The sequence below is a fragment of the Stigmatopora nigra genome, chromosome 18 (assembly GCF_051989575.1).
Source record: "Stigmatopora nigra isolate UIUO_SnigA chromosome 18, RoL_Snig_1.1, whole genome shotgun sequence".
Lineage (NCBI taxonomy): Eukaryota > Metazoa > Chordata > Actinopteri > Syngnathiformes > Syngnathidae > Stigmatopora > Stigmatopora nigra.
This window is the reverse complement of record NC_135525.1, coordinates 2,978,723-3,004,776: the sequence shown is the minus strand read 5'-3', so window position 1 is coordinate 3,004,776 and position 26,054 is coordinate 2,978,723. Positions and strand designations below refer to the sequence as shown.

General features: G+C 37.9%; 1 protein-coding gene across 1 annotated transcript; it reads right to left on the bottom strand.

Moving 5' to 3' along the window:
- Window positions 1-811: 811 nt before the first annotated feature.
- Window positions 812-22,938, bottom strand: ipmkb (inositol polyphosphate multikinase b). Its single transcript, XM_077738554.1, has 6 exons — window positions 21,768-22,938; window positions 13,140-13,225; window positions 11,753-11,849; window positions 11,460-11,632; window positions 7,618-7,699; window positions 812-5,269 (listed from the first exon to the last, which is right to left on the bottom strand). Exons 1-6 carry the CDS (start codon window positions 21,997-21,999, stop codon window positions 4,527-4,529), a joined length of 1,413 nt encoding a protein of 470 aa, XP_077594680.1. The 5' UTR covers window positions 22,000-22,938; the 3' UTR covers window positions 812-4,526.
- Window positions 22,939-26,054: the final 3,116 nt, after the last annotated feature.

Below are 26,054 nucleotides of genomic sequence, written 5' to 3'. Positions count from 1 at the left end.
AAGACAAAATGAAGTCATTGATCGTAACATAAGGCAGTTATAGGGAAATAAAAATCGTGTAAACTTGAGTTAAAACTCCAACAATTTGATTTGATCAACAACAACAACAACAAAAAATGCAAACTTTTGCATTTAGGATCATATTAAAATTGCAACACTACACATTGATCAAAATGTGTTCACATTTTTCATTGTCATTTACATGAACTGGAAAAGAAGTCAAAGTGATGCAGTCAGTTTCACACAATTAAAGCAGCTTGCGAGTCAAAAAATTAGGAGGCAGTTATAATGAAAGCAGCAATTTAAAAGCACAATTAACACCCTTATGTTCCCATTAAGAATAAACATACTTTTGATGAGCGAACTGAAATGAAATGTCTAGCAAAGTTTCAGAACAATTTCAATGAGTTGAAAAGAGTTTTTACATGACCTCACTGCTTTCTGACAGCTTTCATGTTAAAATAACTGTAGTTTGGTCTTGATTAAAGTTGCTTTTGGTTGCATCATTTTCAACTGTCACTCAATGCCGTAAATCTGAATTGTATGTCATGCAGAATGTATACAGTGTTCCTTCGCTTATCGCGATTAATGGGGACCGGGACCACCCGCGATAAGTGAATTTCCGCAAAGTAGGGATTTCCCTACAAAAATGCTTAATTTGAATTTAATTCCATGTTTTAAATTTTTTTTAAAATTAAAAATCCCCCCCCCCCCGTATACAGTACACCATATAGAATACGGGTAGAGAGAGTGAAATTCATGTTATAACAAAACAAAAAACCTGTAAAATATGTTGTTTCAATGTAATTAGTATTTTTATTTTTTTTCCAAAAAAAATCTGCGAAGTCCTGAGTCCGCGATAGCTGAACCGCGAAGTAGCGAGGGAACACTGTATTTGCAGCGTCAGTTCACAAATCAGATAAACTTCTACAAACACTAATCATTACCAAAAAGGTAATTTATTTAGATAATTATTATGAATTAGGATTAGGATAAATTAGAAAGGACTCTTTCAACCATTCATACAATGCCCCTCGAAAAAAGAACAAAAAAAAACATTCCATAGCTGTCTTTCTTCATTCAATGTCTCATCAAGCAGCACTCTCTTAACTACAATCTTATAACTTGACCGTGTAGTTTGTATTCTATTTCATCGCCAATCAGAGCTAAGTTTGCTGCCAGGGTTGTACCGCTTTGCGACAACAACAAAGAGTGTCGTAAACGTTGTGGTAACGAACATTATAGCGGGTATGACCTCATAAATCCACTTCAGACAAAACATTGACCGTCAACAGCAGGTGTGTCCAAACTATGGCCTTCTAGCTAGTTTATAAAAAAAATTATTAAAATAGTTAATTTCTCAGCTTTAACGTATATAGTATATATATATATATATATGAATATATATTTGTGTCAGTATTGTCTATTGCAGTGGTGTCAAACATACGGCCCGCGGGCCGGATTCAGCCCGTCTGGTGGTTTTGTACGGTCCGGAGAAGAAAGCTGCATTGTATAAAAAAATATATCAATTTTCTTTAAAAGTTGTAGTTCTTGTATTATCCACTAGGGGGCGCGGTGTTTTACTACGTGCAGACCCAGTGTAAAAGTGTTGTTAAAATTGCACATACGTACTTTATTTATGTTCTTATGTTATTCTCTTGTTCATAGGATATTGTTCATAATGTAAAAGGAAAATTCTGTTAATAAACATTTTAATAATTTACCCATTCTTTGCACTAATTATTAGTATTAGTGACTAATACAAAGGAAAAAAGTGGGCTTATTGTTAGTTCTATGTCATTTTGCAATGAGTTTACTGGTCCGGCCCGCTTGATTTCAAATTAAGCTGTATTCGGCCCGCAGACCAAAGCGAGTTTGACACCCCTGGTCTGTTGCATCATCTCTAGCATCTATACCAGCCAATGAGGTCATTCATTCATTTTTGAACCGCATTAGAGTCGCAGGGGGTGCTGGAGCCTATCCCAGCTGACTGAGCCAGAGGCGGGGGACATCCTTAACCGGTGGCCAGCCGATCGCAGGGCACAAGAAGATGAACAATAGTGCACATTCACACCCATACCTAAGGGCAATTTAAAGTGTCCAATCAGCCTAGCATACATGTCTTTGGAAAGTGGGAGAAAACCGGAGTACCCGGAGGAAAATCACACAGGCCTGGGGACAACACACAGCTGGTTAAACCTGGATTTGAAACCAGGACCCAAGAGCTGTGAGGGCAATGAGTTAATACTTAAAAATACCTACATTTTGAAACCTAATTCAAATTCTCTTCTGTTTAAGAATAGAAACTGGAGGGATTTCAAATTGGCCTTTGCATACCTAGATTTTTCTGAACACGGTCGAACACTCGGAGAAAATATGGACGCCCCATGGCCAACAGTGACAGCACAAGGTTCAGCTTGCAGAAAGCAAAATGGTGTCATGTTAAACTACAATATATGTTGTTGTTGGTGTTTACCTGAGTTACTTGCCTGTTGACACTGAATTGAACAAAAACGTGGAGAAAACCCAGTTAAGCTTTAAGAATTTCCATTCATGCTATGGCAGCATAGTGTGTAAAGTTTGAAAAAGTTGCATTTAAAAATCATTGTGGGGATTCAAGCAACCCATTTCCAGTTGTTTTTTTTGTCAAAGAAAATGCCCTAAAAACTCAATTGATGCTCAACCAGTTAAACTACTACTGAGAGCCAATATACAAATCAAATTGTTTCTTATATCCATAAGTTGATTTTCTCATAGTAACACAACAATAGGCAACGCCATAATTATAATAATCCCAAAAACAATACATACATTTAAAGGATCCAAATGGACAATTGTGGCTATCATCATAATTAGTGTTGCACCAATACTACTAGTTTGGGAAAGGGTACCAATATTGGCATTAAAACGGAGGCGTCAGTATCATCGATTATTAGGAAATACGCTGCAAAATATATAGCATGTATAGACACCACAATTGTAGTCAGTTGTAAATTGTGGAGAATAAAAATATGTATTTTGAGCCTAGGAGAGTTTGCATTGTCTAATGTGCTCTTTATCAGTCGTATTAGCCTATACTTTGAGTGGTAGCTAAACAAAATGGTAATTCTAGCTAGGATTTAACTTTAATGAATACTGACATGAGACATTGTGTCCCAAGGTAATGTACGAATCGGTCCAAGATGGCGGCGCGCACGGGTGCAGCGGCTGTTTGCTCTCTAGTTTAGTACTTTTGATATTTTTATATTACTTGTTTATGTTTTTACTGGGAAAACACACTGTGTAATAGCGCCACTAATTTTGTTATACGCATGTTTGTATAATTTTGATTTGATTTGAAAAGGTTACCAAGTTGAACAAAAAAAAAAAACAAAGTTTTGGCCTTTAAGAGCCTTTTTAGTCTCAACTTTTAGAGTTCATTCATTTATTTTCACCCATTCCAGGCACAAAGGTTATTAATCAGTGTCTATTTGACAAAGGCATGGTAGCAAATCCTTTACATTAAACTTGAGTTTGCATCAATGTAGCACTAAATGGGAAAATGAAATAAAAACAAGGTTTTGGTACAGTATTGGCATCGGGAAGTAGTATCGAGAGTGGAAAAAAAGGGTATTGGTGCAACCGTAATTATTATATCACAAAGTTATTGCAGAAAGATAATTTGGAAAGACACAGTCATTTCATTGGTTAAAAAAATATTTCCCTCAAAATCTAAATGTGAATGCTGAGAGCCGTCAAGCTGTCAAAAGAGAAAAATAATATACAAATTTCTATTTTATGAAGTATTGTAGCAGTGTACTGTAGTACTGTTTTGTTGACAATGAATTGGCCCTTACACGTTGAAACGGAATGTAAAAGTGGAAAGAAACAATAGTAGCATGTCATAAAATAGTAATTGTTTCTGTTAAGTGAAAGTTCAGCATTTTCCATTGACACTTTTGTAAATTCTTGTCAGAAAAACATTTTGGAAGCAATCATTTTTTTTTTAAAGGTAGTTTTGTTGATCGTGCATGATTAAAAGCAGTGGCGAAAAAAAAATTACATATTTTGATGGCAGTGAAAGCTTGTCTCTCAGCATCCTCAAAATCGAACTTAAAATTTAAAACTTAAAACTACTATAAATAGTATCAAATAGTTACTATGGTATAAACAATACAGAAAAATCTGTGGCTCACTTAGGATTTGAGATGTTCTTATATACAACACAAATCTTAAGTATTTTTTCAGTGGCCCCCAATATAAAAATAGACTTGTCAAATCCAGTGCATTTCAAAGAGATTACAGGCAAAATAGGGTCACATTTAGGAGCTTTGTGTAATGTGAGAGTCAGCGTACCCAACGACTAAAAGCAGAGGGTCCTAATGCCTTCAAAAGATCAATTAGTGCATGGAAGGTTGCTAATCATAGCAACTGTCAACCTCAGTGACTTACGCTCAGAAAAATTACAGGTGAGATGATGGTGGTGTTGGTTCCAAGAAGGAGAGTGGTCAGTTCCCACCAAGTACGAAAGCCAAGCCAGGAAAAGCCTAAGGATCGTCTGAGAGTATCTGCTTCAACACAGTCAGCAGATGCTTGAGGCCATAGATGTAGCCGTGATCGTGGCTGTCGCTTGGGAAAACGTGGGCGAAGTCAATCATCTTAACCTCCACCTGCGCGTTGCCTTCGCTCAACGCTTTTATCTCACTGCCTCCTTGCACAATATCCTCATCTCTGGATCTGCTCTTCTCTTGTTCTCTTTTCTCTCCTTCAAGTTGGGATTTGTTCCTATTTCCGTTGGGTGCTTGCTGAGATAGCCATGTGGAGTTGTCTTGCTGCGACGGTGTGTCGACAGTGACGGGTGGGGACGGTCTTGTCCCTAAAGTGTCGTTGTCTCCACTGCTATCTTGAAGTTGGTCCTTGGCATGAAGATGAAGGCTAGCTTTCCTGCGATTGCTGTAAAATGATTCTAGGCTGGCATCGTTTTGAATGTTGTTGTTGTTGTACTCTGCCATCTTTTCGTTCTTTTCGCCTACTTCCTGTCTCCTTTCGTCCTCCTCGTTCCAATCTTTGCCGCGAGCTGCTGGGCTACAGGTAAGGGTACGGATGAGGGGTAAGGTGCGTGACATCGATGAGGACGGGAAGCCCTCATAGACAAAGAGGAGGGAGCTGGCGTAGAAGACCAGCTGACGCTGAGACTCGAACCAGTGGAGGATATTCTGAACTCGGCAAATGCTGGCGAAAATGGCATCCTTCCTCAGACAAACACCATTGTGAAAGAATTTAGCCAAGCCTGAGGGATGGGAAGAAGAATTTGTTCAGGCATTGAATGTACAAAATAAATTGACATTTAACACATAAGATCTTAAATACATATACAGTGTTCCCTCGCTACTTCGCGCTTAAGCTATCGCAGACTCAGAGCTTCGCGGATTTTTTTTCAGGAAAAAATAAAAATAAAAAATGTAAAGTTATTAAATTAAAATGATAAATTACATCCTTTTACAAGAGGTGGAAACAAAATATTCAATAAGAATTAGTAATTGCCTCATAACATGGTGAGAGTTCAGGAATCGCCTTGATGACGTCATGGCTGTTTACGGGCGCATCTTCACCGCCCAAAAAAAACTGTTCACAAGTCCCAATAACGATGTTTCTTATGTGCAAAAAAACTGCAGAAGATCCTCCATCCGGACTACTATGATGTTTTTGCTTGGTGGTGCTTTTGTGCACGTGTTACACGTTTCTTTAAGCATTTTAGAAGGCGCACGCCTACTTCGCGGAAACGCAGCTATTGCGGGGGTTCCCGGTCCCCATTAACCGCGATAAGCAAGGGAACACTGTAACAAAACAAAAAAATTGAATACTGTATTTTCCACAATGTAATGCACACATTCATTGAATGGCCTTTCTTAAAATTTACACTTGTGAAGAACATAATGTCATGGCTCTCTTGAGTTTCCAGTTATTTCTACAACTCTGATTTTTCTCTGATAGGATGATTGGAACAGATACTTCTTTGTCACAAAAAAAAACATTAATGAAGTTTGGATCTTTTATGACTTTATTATGGGTGAACAGAAAAAAAGTGATCAAATCTGCTGAGTCAAAAATATACATATAGCAACACGAACTAGCAATTTTGGTGACTTAGAAAGTTGTGTCAGAGAAAGGAGTTCATAGCATGGCCTCTTAACCTCTTGTGAGTAACATGTCCCTTGGCCATTTTCAATTTAGTTCGGCGCTTTTGGTAGCCATCCACAAAATTCTGGCAAGCTTTTGGTTGAATCTTTGACCACTCCTCTAGACTTGGTGCAGTTCAGTTAAATGTGATGGCTTTCTGACATGTACTTGTTTCTTCAGCATGGTCCAAACGTTCTCAATGGGGTTTAAGCGAAGACTTTGGGGAGGTCAACCGAAAACCTTAATTCTAGCCCGATTTAGCTATTCCACTTTAGATGTGTGTTTAGGGTCATTGTCCTGTTGGAACACCCAAATGCGCCGAAGACCCAATCTTTGGGCTGATGACTTTAGGTTATCTTGAATAATTTGAAGGTAATCCTCCTCCTTCATTATCCCACTAGTCTTTTCTGCTGGCCTAAGAAATATCTGAATCATATATTATAAATATATATTATTATATATTTGTCCGTCAATACTAATTAAATAATTCCAAATTGTCTGTTAGCTTCCTTTCATTGCTTTTCTCCCTGGTTGCACCGCTTCCAAATGTGTGTTTCCGTATTGTAGCATTTAACCAATCACATTTCAGCCTTTATTTGTTGCCAGGGTCTGAAATCTGCCTCAAGGCTTTCACAATCAGTTCTGCAGGTTCTGCTGCATTAAACAAGCGACAATAAGACTGTTGCTTAAACCAATCAGATTTCGAGTTGGCAACACCACAATGCCTTGTCCCGCCATTGCTTTCTTGCAGGCGTAGGGATACGTCATTGCTTTCACCAACTATGATTGACTATTGAGAGAGTGGATTAGCCAGCGCTACAAAACTGTATCTGGAGCAAGCTGCACAAGCAAATATATTGTTGTGTTGATTTTTAAGCCATTTTCAAGATGGACTTTTGCCCTTTTTTTACCCCAATATGGTGCCGTCACGCGGAAGCTAGTGGCAGTAGCTCTGTCCACTCTTATTTTATACCCTAACCCCGCCTAGTGTGTTCCTTTGTCTTCATGATGCTCGGTGCAATTTAAGCAAAACCCTGAGATTATCACAGAGAAGGTACATATATATGGAGAGATGATTCCACACAGGTGGATTCTAGTAACCATCAGTTAACATTAGATCATTCAGAGACATTCAATGAACTTCTGGACTGAGTTTGCTGCACTGAAAGTAACTGGGTTAAATAATATTGCATGCCCCACATTTTTTATTTTTTGAAAGTTTTGAAAAATCCAATAAATTTCGTTCTACTTCACAATTGTCGCACTTGTAGATTATTGACAAAAAAAATCTTTGTTTGAAGTTTAAGGGGGCCAATTACTTTCACAATGCAATGTATAAGACAGTCTTTTAGTTGTGTCTAATTAAGTGAAAAATACGGTAAATGTACTTGTTTGAAATTATTTTTAGAAATAAAAATACCATTTCCTCACATCCCCCATCCACACACACACAAATACCATCTTTAATGGTGTCCTTCAACAGTCCCCTCCCATAGTGCTGGTCAAATGTGTCAACTGTGTCACTGCAGATCTTGTAAACCTGTGAAAAGGGAGAAAAAAAACATTGTACATAAATACCTTGAGATACGAGCTTAATGCGTTCTGGAACCGAGCTCATATGTCAATTTACTCATATCTCAAATAAAATTATCCCAGTAGCAGCTGGTCTCGCTGCCCAGGTTACCGTGTTGCATGTTGCAGCAACCGTTATTCTCCATGAAGCGTTGTCGCATTCACGTGAATCCCGGGGAATGATGAAGGAATTGATACCATTAACTGGCATCGGTGTTCACCTGACCTAAACCCAATAGATCACCTCTGGTACAATATCTTTAGGTCCATCTGACGCCGCCCGTGACTAGACGTTTGGTCGCCGGTCTTTTGGTCGCCGGTCTTCTGGTCGCCGGTCTTCTGGTCTCCGCTCTTTTGGTCGCCGTTAGGGTTAGAGTTGGGGTTAAATATCAAAGTACATTTGACAACCATAACCCTAACCCTAACAGCGACCAAAAGACCGGCGACCAACAGCGACCAAAAGACCGGCGACCAACAGGGAGCAAAGAGCGGCGACCAAAAGACCGGCGACCAAAAGACCAGCGACCAAAAGACCAGCGACCAAAAGACCAGCGACCAAAAGACCAGCGACCAAAAGACCAGCGACCAAAAGACCGGCGACTAAACGTCCGAGCACCGCGTGCAGCGACCACAGAATAATTTTGAGTAGCTCCAATGACATTTTGGTATAATGGACTAGTCTGCTGCTTCATTTTTTTCATAATTCCTTTTGGGCTGTCTTAATATACTGTATTTACGCGCATATAAACTGCCTGCGCGTGTATGTCGCTCCACTAAAATTGCTTTAAAATTGTTGAATTTTACAATTTGGCGCGTATAAGCCGCCCTCTGATCCTCAATTTTCACCTCCATATTTATGGTTTAATAGGGAGTACAAATGTAATACTTTGAAAGGAAAATATTAAGGAACATCATCACGTGCCATTTCTGAGATACTGTATGAATCAAAAGCATATTATTTGAGTCAGTATCATAAGTTAATATGCCTATTCTTGACAATGCAAAATGTCAAAATACTCCATTTGAAAAAAGAAATATGTCTAACTTGATGAGAACCTGATGCTTTTTCATGACATAAATTAAAATTTTCTTACCAGAAGTTTAAGGGAAACAATTGACCGTAGCATTCACAGCACCTAGTGGTTGAATACTGTAACTACGCCTAAACCACTCAAGAAAAAACAGAAAATCAATTTGACTCCAGGGAACAACTGTCTTAAGTCAGGTCTATGGGAATTGATTATACTCACACCACACTCACAAGTGTTTCATAAACAAACAAGTTGAAAGTCTCTCTCATCTCATTTTCTGAACCGCTATCTATCCTCTCTCGGAGTGCGGAGGTGCTGGAGCCTATCCCAGTTGACCTTGGGCCATAGGCAGGGGGACACCCTAAATTGGTGGCCAGCCAATCGCAGGGTACAAGGAGACGAACAACCATTTGCGCTCACACTCAGACCCAGGGGCATTTTGGAGTGTCCAATCAGCCTATCATGCACATCTTAGGAATGTGGGAGGAAACCAGAGTACCGAGAGAAAAACCCACCCCAGGGAGAACATGCAAACTCCACACAGAAAGACTTGGATTTGAACCCAGGTCCCCCAGTGTTTGGCCGACGCACTAACCACTCAAATACCAGGCCGCCCTAAGTTCATTTCACAAATTGAAAAAAAAGTCCAATTCATTTTATTGTGTTTAATAGTCTTAAACCGTCAGGCCTCGTTAGGTCGGGCTTGAATTTTTAGGCCCGATATTAGCTCGATCTCCTATACAACGTTCCATATCGGAGGAGTTAAGATTCCAGGGGAACTAAGACCAGTCTAAGAACCTAACTGCTGATGAGTGTCTCAATACCCTGGTCTCATTTAGTTTTTTCAATTGCAAAATGAGGTTTATTTTGTAGCCTCATCAAACATTTTACAAAATTGTAACTACCACAAGATTTTTTAGATATAGAACTGAGGATATCTTAGAAGCAGGAAATTATAATTACGCAAACAACAGATAGGAATAGAATAAATGTTTAAATATTTACTAAAGATAAGATGTACAATCAGTCTGTCCTGTTTTCTCCCACCCATGTTGACCCACTAAGCAGTGATTACTCATTCACAATGAGTTGTACCCACATTAAGATAATATTCTCTGTATATATACTGTGATCCTTGTGATCCTTCTCCACTTTGCATCCTTAACTTTTGCGGCTTCACTATACATAATTGATTTTTTTTCTGAGGCATATATAAAATTAAACATGCGTTTTGGAAATTTCACCTACTGGTGATTGTAAATACTGCATCAGTACCATCTGTTAAAGGTCAACGTCAGAATAGAACACAATGTTCTGTGTACTGTAATACCTTGACATACGAGTGTCCCAACATGAGAAAAATTGAGATACATGGACAATTCAGAGCTAATTTTTGCCATGAGATATGAGACAAATTTGAGATACGAGCACACGAGATGGTTACCGATGCAGCCATCCGGGAGGCCGAGTATGCAAGTGGCTGCCTATGAGAACAGCATCTTTCTCACCGCATCTCCCTCGTGTAAAGCTATTTACTAGTAGTGGGCCATACAGGTTGCATTTTTTGCAGGAGATAGCGTGAGCGGGTTGACAATCAACGAAAAATAATCTACCGTATTTTCACGACTATAAGGCACACCGCATTATAAGGCGCACCCTCAATGAATGAATTTTTTTCCATATATAAGGCGCACCGTGTTATAAGGCGCACTGTATTATAAGGCGCACTGTCTATTTTGGAGAAAATGTAAGACTTTTAAGTGCGCCTTATAGTCGTGAAAATACGGGAATTGCTATTGACTTCCAGGTATGAAGCACTCACTACACAGTCACCTCTAGAGCCAGCCATTGTTGATGTTTTTGATTTTTTTTGCAGTGGGGGAGGAGCTATATGATGGACGATTTTGTAAACTAAGATGGCATCTGCATATTTAACAGTATTGTTTCAGTTCAGGCGTTTGTGTTTTTTTAATATCCGACAGTGGTGGTTTTTCGTTTTTGGTTTTCTGTATTTTCCATATATAGGGCGCACTGGATTATAAGGCGCACTGTCTATTTTGGAGAAAATTTAAGACTTTTAAGTGTGCCATATAGTCGTGAAAATACGGTACAGAGACTTGAAACCAAAGCAAGCATCTGAAAAAGACATCAGCGAAACCCGTCAAAGCGAGCCCTGGCTGGTTCGATTATTTTAAAAAACGAACAGGACAAAACGAACACTCATGTGACATTAATTTAATATGGATAAAAAAAAAAAAATTAGCGGGAGATAGCGTGACCGAGTCAAAAAAGCCAGCGGAATCTACATGAACTTCAAAGCAAAGCAAGCAACTGAAAATTACGCCAGAAAAACCCTCCAAAGCAAGTTGTGGCTGGTTTGATAATTTAACAAAACTAACTGTACGTAACAAACACTCAATTCCGAGGCACAGAGAATCAGGAAGTACGGACTCGAAAGTCGTGGTGGAATACATTAACATCTTACCCTCGGTTATCGCACAAGGTTTAACTTTAGTCCAACGTGAGATTGAAACTTATTTTTAAGTGTCTTGTGTATAGCAATCTAGGTTCATGTTAAATTTAAAGTTTGTTATGTTACAAGTGCATTGCATGCCGCCAAGTCTCACTCCCTTCCTCCCCCTCCACGCCACCTAAATCCATCTCCCGCCATCCCCTCCTCTCCTGCCCACAACTCACCCTCATGCCGAGGACCAGGAAGCCCATCTCTTCCATTAATGGGTACTTCCTGATCTGTTGCTCCCTTTTCTCTTGTGAGGCATACGGATCGTAGCTTCGCTGGCCCAGCTTCACATCCATGATGCACGGCTTGACAAAGCGTCGGGTCACATCCTCTAGCTTCATGTAAAGGTCTGAGGCAGAGAAATATTTGACTAGGTAAGTACAAAGTGCTGGAGCGGAATTTTTGTCACTACTACTGTAAATCCTGTATTGCATTTTGACACCTTGCAAATTTACCAACAGTTTCTTACCATTAGGTGCATCAGGAGAGGACAAGGTGCCGTAATATTTTGGAAGATGGTTCTGAAGCTCAAGAAGGCATGGGTCACAACAGTCTTCTGCATATACCTAGGAAAAAGTAGGAAAAGACAACCATGAAAATGGGAGTGTTGTAGAAAGCAATATAAATCCCTTTAAAGCAGGGTTTCCAAACTCAATTTATCTGACTGGAAAAGAGTATAACCACAAAAGTACTGTATGTTTCAGACAAAGTCGTATAAGTGGTACCGTATTTTCACGACTATAAGGCGCACCCTCAATGAATGACATTTTTTCCATATATAAGGAGCACTGTATTATAAGGCGCACTGTCTATTTTGGAGAAAATTTAAGACTTTTAAGTGCGCCTTATAGTCGTGAAAATACGGTAATTGCTATTGACTTCCAGGTATGAAGCACTCACTACAGTCACCTCTAGAGCCAGCCATTGTTGATGTTTTGGATTTTTTTGTAAAAATCTTGCAGTGGGGGAGGAGCTATATGATGGAAGATTTTGTAAACTAAGATGGCATCTGCATATTGTTTCAGTTCAGGCGTTTGTGTTTTTTTTAATATCCGACAGTGGTGGTTTTTCGTTGTTGGTTTCCTGTTTTTTTCCATATATAAGACGCACTGGATTAGAAGGCGCACTGTCTATTTTGGAGAAAACGTAAGACTTTTAAGTGCGCCTTATAGTCGTGAAAATACGGTACTTGCCAAAAATGCACGATAATAACAATGGTCAACACAGGCCTGAATATAAATAGAAAAAAGTTTTTAAAAAGTAACTAAAATGTATTGGTAAATGCTTCTCTGTTGTTTTTTTTAAGTTACAAGTAAATCTACGGGTTTGTTTTTACGACCCCTGAGGGTTGTTGAAATGAGCAACACAGACCTAGGCGTCCTTTTGGCATTGACAGTTAAAATAAGACGCAAGATGATTGTATGCATGTAACAAAAAGAACATGAATGAGTTACATTATTAAATGTTAGGTCTAACCAGACCCGGTCACAATGACTTTGACAAATCCCCCCTGGAACAGCACTGGACTCAAATCCAGGTTGGTCCGCCTGTGTGGAGTTTGCATGTTCTCCCCAGGCCTGGGTGGGTTTTCTTCGGGTACTCCAGTTTCCTCCCAAATTCCAAAAACATGTATGGTAGGCTGATTGGACATTCTAAATTGCCCCTAGGTATGAGCATGAGTGTGAATGGTTTTCTGTCTTCTCGTGCCCTGGGATTGGCTGGTCACTGATTCAGGGTGTCCCCTGCGTCTGGCCCGAAGTCAGCTGGGATTGGATCCAGCACCCCCGTGACCCTAGTGAGGATAAAGCGGTTGAGAAAATAAATGTGGGCATTCATTGTGAGATGGTGAGTGTTACCATGCTATAAAACTGCATCTCCCTTAGTCCTCTGGGTGGAGGCTGAAGTTGCTTCAGGACTGTTCCATCTGGATGCTGCAGAATTCCTTGAACAAATTAGAAAAAAAATGAATGAGCAAACATTTATTGTTTAATGTAAATGCAGTATTTTTACAGTTTTTATTGTAATTACAGCTGGGCGACCTGGTCCAAGAATTTGAGGGATTTTTTTCTCTCAAATCAGCCAATCATAAAATTGTTTTTACTTGGGTGGATACTATTGTGCTTTAGTAATGAATACACAAATATCAATAAACTAAAATTGTTAAACAATTCATTTTAATAAAACTATTTATAATAATTAAATTGTTATTATATATTACATATATTGGGCAGCCCGTCGGCTACACAGCTCTGGGGTCCTTGGTTCAAATCCAGGTCAATCAACCTGTATGGAGTTTGTTAGGCCTGCATGGGGTATCTCCGGGTACTCTGGTTTCCTCCCACATTCCAAAAATATGCATAGTAGGCTGATTGGACACTAAATTGTCCCTAAGTATGAGTGTGAGCGTGAATAGTTGTCAGTCTCCTTGTACCCTGCGATCGGCTGGCCACCGATTCAGGGTGTCCCCCGCCTTTGACCCCAAGTCAGTTGGGATAAGCTCTACCACACCCGCGACCTTAGTGAGGATAAAGCTGTTCAGAAAATGAATGCTTGAATAAATTATAACTATTAACAAAAAGTAACTGCATTGAATACTTATTATTGCAAAGAACACTCCTTAATGTAAATATTTTAGACACAAGGCCAAAATGTCATAGGCAGAGAGTAAAGAATAAAAAAAGTATGCTATATAATCTTTAAATCATCATCAAATTGCAAGAATATAATTTAAAAATAATATATATCTGTTAAGGTTTTTCTGGGAGGTGAATACAAATAAATAAACTGCCCTTATTGGTTTCCTCCCTATTGAAAAAGTGGAGACAATTAGACCAATGAGGAGTTCTGCTGGAAGAAGCAGCATCTGACTGCAATCAACTGCTTACAGTTGTAAGAGAACAGATGTGTGAAAAGGTGTCGTCTTTCTGGAATGGGTTTGACACCGACCAGTGGTCCCCAAACTATTCCAGAAAGAGCCGCAGTGGGTGCAGGTTTTCGTTCCAACATAAAACCTTTGCACCAATCTGGTATCCTAGAAGTTCAATCAGTGGATTGAAGTCAGGTGCTTCTTTTTTCAGCAGAACCTCATTTGTTAAACTGTTTGTGTTGGATCGGTTGGAAAAAAACCTGCACCCACAGCACCCCAATGCTCTAGGACATACATGGGCAAATCCGGTCCGCCGATGTTGTCCAAAAGTTTTTTTTCCCCAAGATGGCGCCGTCACGCGGAAGCCAGAGGCAGTAGCTTTGTCCACTCTTACCGTGTTTTAAATTACATTTTAATATTTCTTAATACATTCCTTTTCACTTTAATTTGTACTTTATACTTTTTACTGTAATGATAAGTGATGAGTATGTTAATACTTTAGTCCTTTTTTTCCCCTTTATGTTTCATATATACTGTTAACGGATGCAGTTTTTTATATGTATCGTATCTTCTGCTGACTCGGCCCATCTGTCCAATTTTTAAAGTCAATGTGGCCCCCGGGCCGAAAAGTTGGCCCACCCCTGGTTTAGGGTGTAGTCTGCCATTTGCCCAAAGTCAGCTGGGGGATAAACAACAAAATTACTAAACTGTTTTCTTTAGATTACTTATTTTCAACAAGTTCATGTACTCATGTCAAGTTTAAAAAGGTTGGAAAACCATAACATGTGGTTTTTAAATATTTAATACAACTATCTCTCAGATATCGCATTTACACCAGACATGGCTGCGAAAATTGGTAAAATCGTGAATTAAAGTCACCCTTATAACTTTTTGATTCCTAGTAGCAACAGTGGCTTACACTTACAAGTTTCAGCATGGATTTTTACATTTTTATGAATAAAAAAATAAAAATAATAATAATTCCTCAATGCTGAGTCCTAGTAACAAGTTTTTTTATAAACTTGTGAAACTTGTGAAAAAAATCACGATAAGTGAAGACCCGATAATCCAATGATAACTGTATTCACATTTTATCTAGTCAGCCACATATTATTGTAACTCTGGCCATCCGTAAAGTATGCATAAATTCTTGCCGTATCACATTTTATATATTTTTTTCTCTGCTCTTTTGATCAAAAAGATTCCTGAACCCAGGACTAAACAATACGGCAATACAATTCATTGGTGGGCAGGTGTTGTGTCTTTTGTTATTCATTGTTCAGAGCTCTCACTGGTGGCTCTGCGGGGGAAATAAACTCCATAAACCTGCTGGTATGAGTCCTGTGGGTCTTGAAAAAACTGCCCGAGGACAGTGGGTTGGACACACTTAACGACCGCGATTACGGATGTGATAGCGCTGATAAAAGTCTCTGTTTAGCTAGGAAAACTTCCTTCCGACTTGTCATTGTGAAAACTTTAAAGTATGAGTCCAGCTTAACCTGACAGAAATCATTAACTTAGATACCACAAAGAAATTTTGAACAGTCAGTTCCACTATATCACCTCTGTATACAAGAGTAGTAGTGATAGCAGTTTTATGGTATTTCTTATTGGTATTCCACATTAGAAAACCTTTAAAAGGTCTTAAATTAGTGTTGGTTTAAGTACATTTGAGTCTGAAACTATGGAGGTCAATGCACGTGGAAGCTTAGGCAAACAAGCAACAGGAGGAGCACAATCATGTTCAGTCAGCAGCAATACAGGATGGGCAGGATTCCACTATTTGTTCTACACAGCATAATGTAACATTGTCAGTTTAGACTATCACTTCAATGTGCGTATGTGAGTTGTGTTAATGATTGTTGAAGACCAAGCCCAGTCATATACCAAGATAAGATCTTTCTGTTTCACTCAACAGTGATCTGTTTAAAACGACATTCAAGTAACTCTCCAAGAAAACAAGTATCATATGAAACGGATAGTTTCATTTTTCGTGTCTATTCATTTCTATAATAGAAAATAATAACGCTGAATATAAATGATTTATTGACCGATTGACTCTATACACCTGTTGCTTTACTCTAAAACATTTTCATTGTTTAATAAACTGAAAATAAAAATACATTTGAAAAAGTTTCACTTACTGACAATTAAAGCATTGTTTATTAGGCAGCAGGGTATACTCAAGTGGGCTTTTTTTGTTTTTTTTGAGTTGTGCATGTACTTTTTGCATAATGATTATTTAAAAAAAACAACATTTCACTGCCAACTGCGATCATAAATCGAGATTTTATCGCTGATGACGTACTTGAAATTCAACCAAGTTATGACATGCGAATCAACTTGTCTTGCTTGAATTTTTTCTCTCCCACATTAACCTCTGAATTGCATGTCATGATGGCAGATTTTTACCGTATTTTCTCGCATATAGGCCGTATTTGTAACAAAAAAAAAGCCCAATGATTTAAGGGTATGGCTTATATGCGCACAAGACTTGCTATACTCTATCACTAGTAGATGTCGGCAAAGAAACATTTACTATTTGTTGGTTATTTCTTTTGTTTTGCAATCGGAAACCAACCATTACTGGATAATTCCTTATCATAATTCCTTATGATATTGACCCTAATAATGGGCTATTGTTTCTTATGGTATCTCAGAAATAGGAAATAACAAATATGCAGGTAAAATTGTCAATCAGGGGGCGGCTTATACGCAGGAAATTGTAAAATTCAACGATTTTAATGTAATTTTAAGGGTGCGGCTTATACGCGTGGGGAAGCTTATATGCGAGTAAATACGGTACTTGTGACTTGCACATGCAGTAATACCTTGGAGATACGAGCTTATTGACTTCTGGGACCGACCATGAATGTCGATTTGTTCGGATATGAAATACTTTTTTTCCCCACAGAAATGAACTAAAGACAAATTAATTCTAATTAAAACCCTCTGAAAAAACATTACAATTGCTACAATGGATGAAATATTTTTATTCAACACCTACTCACAAGTAAAGTACACACAGACGGTACCATTTACAACAGAGAGAGATGGGAGAGGAGTAGAGAACTAGTCTGCCAAATAGATCTGGGCCATAAAACGATAACGACAATTACAGTGTTCCCTCGCTACTTTGCGGTTCAGCTACCGCGGACAGAGCTTTGCAGATTTTTTGGGGATTTTTTTTTTAGAAATACAGATATTACATTGAGACAACATATTTTACAGTGTTTTTTGGCATAACATGAATCACACTCTGTACCCGTATTCTATATGGTGTACTGTATACAGGGGGGGGGGGGAATATAATTAAATACAATTTAAAAAAAATTGAATTTAATTCAAATTAAGCATTTTTGAAGGGGAATCCCTACTTCGCGGAAATTCACTTATCGCGGGTGTTCCCGGTCCCCATTAACCGCGATAACCGAGGGAACATTGTATTTTCAAATATTTTTTGTCAAAAATAATTATAAAAACTTCCGATAAAATTAGATACGTATAAACTGATATTACAACACTTAAGCACCACAAAGAACAGAGGGGCTGATGCAAGGTGAACGCTAGTTCCAGACCGACATTCAGTAGACTAAGAATATGGCAAGGAAGAGACAGTCATTTTAAGCATTGTTAGCTATAAAGCAAAGTAACACAGAGCATGAAAGCAAAAGGACTATAAGAGCCAAAATTAGTGATTATGAGATGCAGGACAACACTGAGCCGACCCACTAAAAGATCAAAAGGGAAGTCCCCTTGTCGTTTTCTTGAGTTCTTTCTTTTTCAAATGCCTCTTAAATACCTGTGCACAAACAGCAAGCAGCGTATTTGAAAATTTCCTGAACCCATTTTAACCCTTTTTTTTCCCTCATTTGAATACAGCCTGTTTTCTTGTCTGTTATTAATGAGTTTCCCCATTTTATACAAATGTTATAAAAACTTTACAAAAATCTAAAACGTGTTGACTTAGGTTAATGGATTACGTTCAACCAACTTCAAATAAATAAATAAATAAACTGCCATGTGAGGTAAATATATATTTTTTGTGGGGCTGAAAAATAGTTTGCGAGCAAACTGATGTCTTCAGTTATTATTTTATTTATTTCATATTGCACAGCAACTTTTGGTTTAAAGTCAGATTTATAAAATTAAAGAGGCCTGTCAAAATTGCCACAGGTTTTATTATTCATTACTTTTTATAGTGTGAAGGGGGAGTTTTCTTATCTTTACTGCACAACAGAATAATAAAAATCATCATATTTTCTATTCTCTTTTCTTATAAAGACCATATAGTTACTTTCACAATTGAATAACGAGTAACGTGATATATTTACTCATTCACAAAAGTTAGAAGTTTGAAATTTGAAAGAAAAAAAGATATGATAGATTGTGATAATTATCAATAGTGATTTGTTTTTATCATGATAATTTCTGTCATATCGCCCAGCACTACTGCCAAAGTTAATAGCATACTAGATTCAGTTTTCTGGTAGTCAATAGCTTATTTAGCAACAGGAAGAATGGTCCACATCCTCTTAATAGGATTTTAAACCTCTAGGATATAAACTCTTTGTATTTTTCATTTATCTATCTTTTTTAATAAAGAAGGTGGAAAACAGCCAACACAATCGTATCTTTATTTTTAAATGAAAACAGTAAATATTCTATTTTTTTTACATTTGAAAAAATAAAAATGGAATAGTAAACAATCTCCCTTCTAATTATTCATTTTCTGAACTGCTTTATCCTTACTAGTGTCGCGGGGGGTGCTGGAGCCTATCTCAGCTGGGGGACACCTTGAATTAAAATTTCCCGAATACGGGATGAATAAATTTATCCAATCCAATTGGTGGCCAGCCAATCGCAGGGCACAAGGAGACAATAAAATCATTCAATTCAATATAGCCATCTATGGAATGTGGGAGGAAACCGCAGTACCCGGAAAAAACCCACAAACACCCGGGGAGAAAATGCAATTTCATTATTTTTTCTTAGAAAGGCAAAACATTAATTATTACCTTTTATCTTTTAATCATTTGTTTGTTTGATTTTGAGAACCCAGAAATTGTGAATAAATGAAAACTGGATCAGATCTGATTTTGAGACCAAGCCCGGTACAGTTTGATGCTCCAAAAATAACTCTACAGTGTTCCCTCGCTTATCGCGGTTAATGGGGACCGGGACCCCCCGCAATAGCTGCATTCCCGCGAAGTAGGCGTGCCCCTTCAAAAATGCTTAAAGAAACGTGTAACACGTGCACGAAAGCACCATCCAGCAAAAACATCATAGTAGTAGTAGATGGAGGATCTTCTGCAGTTTTTTTGCACGTAACAAACATCGTTAAGGGAGTTGTGAACATTGTTTTTTGGGCGGTGAAGATGCGCCTGTAAACAGCCATGACGTCATCAATGCGATTCCTGAACTCTCACCATGTTATTGACCATTTCTTTGATGCAATTACTAATTCTTATTGAATATTTTGTTTCCACCTCTTGTAAAATGATGTAATTGATAATTTTAACTTCATATCTTTAAAAAAAATCCTGCAAAAAAATCCGCGAAGCTCTGAGTCCGCGATAGCTGAAGCGCGAAGTAGCGAGGGAACACTCTACTTTCCTTTACTGTAACCCCAGTTATCCTGCAAAAAGTTGAGGCTAAATGAAATGCAGAGCGGTAACTTTTCAGAGACATCAATTCACAGTGAGTGGTGAGCAAAACAGTTACCAATTTCACACAAGAATTATGATGTTTATCTTTTATTTTCCTAAATATTTTGATTAAATTCATTATAGATCATCTAGAATTTGTTGCCTGCGTGTTCAAAATGTGTGACACCCAATTGTAGTACAGTGTTCCCTAGGTTATCACGGTTAAAGGGGACCGGGACCACCCGCGATAAGTGAATTTCCGCCAAGTAGGGATTCCCCTTCAAAAAGGCCTAATTTGAATTTAATTCAAAATTATTATTTTTTTAATTTATTTATTTTTTTATTTTTTTATTTTTACCCCCCTGTATACAGTACACCATATAAAATACGGGTAGAGAGAGTGAAATTCATGTTATAACAAAAAAAAAACTAAAATATGTTGTTTCAATGTAATATTTGTATTTTTTTTTCCCCAAAAAATCCACGAAGCTCTGAGTCCGCGGTAGCTGAACCGCGAAGTAGCGAGGGAACATTGTATATTGCTGTTGCATGCATATATTTTGTGATGGGCAAATAAAAATAAAATATGAATTAAAATGAATTAACCGACAACTGCATTGGGGAAAAAGCCAATCCCAGCTGAGTTCGGGCCAAAGGCAGACAACACCACTATCGCCAATCAGTCATAGGGCACACAGAGAGAGAGAAAGGCAACCATTTGCACTCAGAATCATACTGCCACCGAGCGGGAATCGATTTTAAGCTTGCCCACACCGAAATCAAGCGAGTGAACCACCATCAGGTGGCTAAAAATATTAAAATAGCAACAAAATTCAAGTAAAATAAATAAATACATAAATTACACAAATAAAAGCCACCAAAAACAAATTTCCACATTATAATACATTTAAGAAAAGGGACATAAAAGACATTATAATAAATTGGGCCAGTGTGTATTAAGTTTTCTCATTTCATCTAATTTTATGAACCACTTTATCCTCAGGAGGATCTCCGGGGGTGCTCAAGCCTATCCCTGCTGACTTTGGGCCAGAAGTGGTGGCCAGCTAATTGCAGGGCACAAGGAGACGAACAACCATTCATGCTCACACTCATACTTAGGGGCAATTTAGTGTCCAATCAGCCTACCAAGCATGTTTTTAGAATGTGTGAGGAAACCGGAGTACCCGGAGAAAACCCACACAGGCCCGGGAGAACACGCAAACTCCACACAGGTGGACTGACCTGGATTTGAACCCAGGTCCTCCACTGTGAGGCCGACGCACTAACTACTCATCTGCCGGGCCGCCCTATTTTGTCGAGTTTCCCCCCAAAAATCTGCCATTAACGGTGGTCCATGTCCAATGCATTTTACCTATTCCAGTCAAATTATTGTTTTCAATACCAATTTCCCTCTTTTACCAACTAGTACAAAACTTACTATGTGACGTGGGCAGGTAGTCTCATCTCATTTTCGGAACCCTTTATCCTCACTAGGGTCTCGGGGGTGCTGGAGCCTATCCCAGCTGACTTCGGTCCAGATGTAGGGGATACCCTGAACTGGTGGTCAGCCAATCGCAGGGCACGAGGAAACAGACAAGCATTCACGCTCACACTCATACCTAGGAGCAATTTAGAGTGTCCTATTAGCCTACCATGCATGTCTTTGAAATGTGGGAGGAAACCGAAGTACCCGGAGAAAACCCATGCAGGCCCGGGAAGAGCTGGGCCAGTAGTGAATGAGTTACAGTAATGATAACTTTGGAATGGATGTCCAACATAGTCAACTAATGTGCTAACGTCCTGTCGTGGATGTTACCCGTTGCTGATCCCGTAGGTTTTAGTTAGCTGTTGAGCGATTTCAATGCTTTTCAAACCATTCACGTCAAATTGAACGAGTAAGAGCACATTCATCTACCACATTGGGTTTAGCCATGCTATGGTACACCTGTTGTCACTCAAGTTTTACTTACCCACTTTATCCACTCCATACTTGTGACCCGCGACCTGATGCGACAGCGGCACACAGCCATTCAGGTGAGCCGGTCCTGGTGTTCCAGTTTGCCGGGGACCGCTCATTTCTTTAGTGGAGGCACCAGGAGACATACACGGGGTGATGTTGACACCGACAGCGGAATTCAGCTCCAGTCTACCGAGCGCTAAGGAGGACTCCATCATCACTTGATGATAGTGACTTGCGGACATTCGTAATATTAACGACGAGGCCCAGTTGTCTTCGTAGTAAACAAAAAGAAATAGCTAAATATATATATCATTATTCTAAAGGTCAGTGCATGGCTTCACGTAGTTATTACGTAACCAACGCCCTGGATGCAGTAGCAATAAAGTGTTAGGGCGTGAGGTTGTTTAGTCTTTAGGGAAGCGGTGCAGTCCAAACGAAAGCAAAGACACAGAGGCTCCGTTCGCCGATTTTCACTCGCGGTGACAACTTCTTTAACGGAGGGCGACACTGTTATCCCCGCTGTGACCTGCAGTGAAGCAGACCTCCCGAGGAGCGCTGATTCAATGATTTTCATATCTTGAACAGCAGCATAAATACAATCTGGCCACATCCCACTTCCTGATTATGTCCATAGGTTATGGGTGAACCAGCACCATTTCCGTGTGAGCACTTCAAATTAAAACAAGAGGCGTCTTATGGTACATACTGAACAACGACGCCAATGAACTTTTGTCACTATCAATGATTACATAATACTGCACCATTCTAAAAACTATGTTTTTTTTATGAATTGCCACTATCATATTTTCAATAATTGCTCACTTTTCTCACGGAGCTCCTGTTCATCTGGTGGGCTTGAGTCGCTGAGGGCGGACGTTGGCAAACATTCAGAAAATTCAGATTTGTAATTTATTTTTGTTGCAAGTTATATGAAAACAAAAGAAATGGTGAACGGATATTACAGAAACGGTGTCGCCAAAACGTTGATTCCGAAGTCTACCATTTTGAACTAGAAAAAAATACTCGTGGTGCCGCAGGACCACTTTAAAATGAAAGCCTACCCTATTCGGTAAGACGAAACAAGGGACTCTTCAGCCTTACAACAATATTTGAACGTGGGTTCGTGGAATACGGTATCGGTTCGGGTGACGATACCCAAAGCGTTGTAACATTTCCATACTGTCGCAAACATGATTTTACTCCTTTACGGCAGACGATGTCGTGTGGTATTTTTTACTACATATGACAGATCACCATTCATTCTCACACCCTTACCTAGGAGCAATTTAGAGTGTCCAATCAGCCTACTATGCAATGTTTTTGTAATGTGGGAGGAAAGCGGAGTATCCAACGGAATTTCACACAGGAAGAACATGCAAACTCCACACAGATGGACATGACCTGGATTTGAACCCACGGCCTCAGAGCTGTGAGGCCGACACACAAACCACTCACCCCACCAGGCCACCCAAATACACAAAAACATATGAGCAATTTGAGATACGAGTAAAATTCAGGGCAAATATTCATCTTGAGATACGAGACTGATTTTGATATACAAGCAGACATCGGAGACTGGAGGCTGCTCATAAGAACATCATGGGCACTGTCTCTCTCCACGCAACTTACATTTGTAATGGCTCTACGAGCACTGGGCTGAGCGGTGCATTTTTTTCAGTGTCCCCCCCTGCCCCCCCCTCCATTAGTCAGTGTGTATGGCATATATACTACTTCTCGTTGGCACTTGTGTGCATCATTTTCGGAATATTTTGAAGGAAATACAAAAGCAAACAACCCTCGATAGGTTGCATCTGAAAGTCAGGGTGGAGGCGAGGCAAATAGAGCCAACCCAGGAGAAGAAAGGTATCAAAACTTAAAACAAAATTAGAATTAAGATTGGTGTAAGGTTAGATGAATGGCGAATTAGCACCAATAAAAATGTTTTTCCAATCCAATATCCTCTTTTGGGTGCTTTTTCAGAGGATTGGAACAAACTAATTTGTTATTAGTTTATTTCTATCGGAAACGGGTTAGGGTTATGTATATTTATGTATATCTATGTGTGTGTGTATATATATATATATATATATATATATATATATATATATATATATATATATATATATATATATATATATATATATATATATATATATATATATATATATATATATATATATATATATATATATATATATATATATATATATATATATATATATATATATATATATATATATATATATATATATATATATATATATATATATATATATATATATATATATATATATATATATATATATATATTTATATTTATATATATTTATATATATATATATATATATATATATATATATATATATATATATATATATATATATATATATATATATATATATATATATATATATATATATATATATATATATATATATATATATATATATATATATATATATATATATATATATATATATATATATATATATATATATATATATATATATATATATATATATATATATATATATATATATATATATATATTTATTTATATTTATATATATTTATATATACATACATATATATACACTTCCCTTTGTGGAGGATAAATCCTGTGCTGATCTTCATAGAGCTGAAAGTTTGATGTTTACTCCCTTGAGAGTGTCTAACTCATCTCACCCCATCTTCCACAATTAACATGATGCCCATACAAGTCCACCACTGAAATTGCAGGGACAATTATACTTATCTGGTGGAAATGAAATCTATTCTAAATATATTTCAAAGATACATACAAGAGTAAACTGTTTACAGGAGATGTGTACTTGTTTATAACAAAATAATGAAGTTTAGGAATGCTCATCCCAAATTACGTCAAGAGTCGCACCCTTAACTCAGAAAAAAAAATGTCATCCTGCTTCCAATGGTGGGTTATACGATGTCTAAGAGTAGTTTGACGACACAATAATTTTTATTTTACTTTTTACTTGAGTTGGTGTATCAAGAAGAAATGACGAAAGAATAATGCCAAAACAAACAAAAAAAGCGGGGTTTGCAAATGAAAAGAATCAAAAGTAAATCAATTTTGCTTTGAAAATACAATACAAAAAAGAATCTAACAAATAAAAGCGCACTGTTCTGACTGCATTTGTGTTGATTTGAATTTGCTTTTAAATCAAAATGCATTCTACTGTGACTCATGGACGAAAAATGTCTGGCAAAAATCACTAGAGGGTGCCATTAAGTGTAATAATTATAAAAATAAAGTATTATTATAATATAGGTATATTATTTTTAATATTAAAATATTATTTTTACTATTAAAAATTTAAATTTTGTTGTGCAACACTACTAGATCGTACTCTTTTCGGAAAGGGCTGCGTTTAGAGAAATCGAAAGATGCAAGAGGCAATTGGAATTTCCTTCCACTTTTATTTTTTAAACATAATTATATTTTGTTTTAGATCTGGGCAATATGACAAAAATGTTATTACGATAACAGAAAATTATCAGTCAATATTGATAATCATCTCTATAAATATCACAACTTTCTGCGAAGAAGTAAATAAATTACTTTCCTCCTTATTTAAATACGAAATGATTTTTTGTCAACGATAATATTAAAAACTTAAATATTAAAAAATATATTTTTTAATTAAAATTAGTATAATCCTCAAAAATAAAATTAGCCTAATAATTTTTCACTCGCCGTTAATGTCAGCACCCTCACAAGACACCATATGGCGCAGGTGTCAAAGTGGCGGCCCGGGGGCCAAATCTGGCCCTCCACATCATTTTGCGCGGCCGTGAAAGCAAATCATGAGTTCCAACTTTCTGTTTTAGGATAAATTTCAAATGAAGATTTTGATTCAGTTCTTTTAATGCGATTCTGTAAAAATCTAAACATATCTCAAATGGTCCGGCCCACATGAAACCGAGTTGACATTAATTTGGCCCGCAAACCAACCCAAGTTTGACACCCTCAACATAAGATATGTTTGATGTAATATCATACTGACACTTGTAAAAGCACTGTCATGTAATTTAGGCTGATTTTGATTGTGACGCACCCTGGACCGGTTTCCAACCAATCAAAGGGTCCACATTGAAACTTCCACTAACAAAAGCTTCACTTAACATGGAATGTTGTAAAACAAGTCAACCCCCCCAAAACCCAACCACCCACCCTCAAGCCTATTCAGAAAAAGTCAAACGCCACACATCTGTGCCTGGGCCGATTTGGAAGCAGACGTGCTAGATTATAACATGTCAAAACGTAGTTCTTCATTTA

Bases quoted from the DNA above. Each gene is read 5' to 3' on its own strand.
- ipmkb (XM_077738554.1), bottom strand. From the start codon at position 21,999: ATGTCCGCAAGTCACTATCATCAAGTGATGATGGAGTCCTCCTTAGCG. The intron at 11,850-13,139 runs GTAACACTCACC...ACTTTTTCCTAG, and splicing joins AGATGCAGTTTTATAGCATG to GTATATGCAGAAGACTGTTG. The intron at 11,633-11,752 runs GTAAGAAACTGT...TCTCTGCCTCAG, and splicing joins CTCTCCTGATGCACCTAATG to ACCTTTACATGAAGCTAGAG.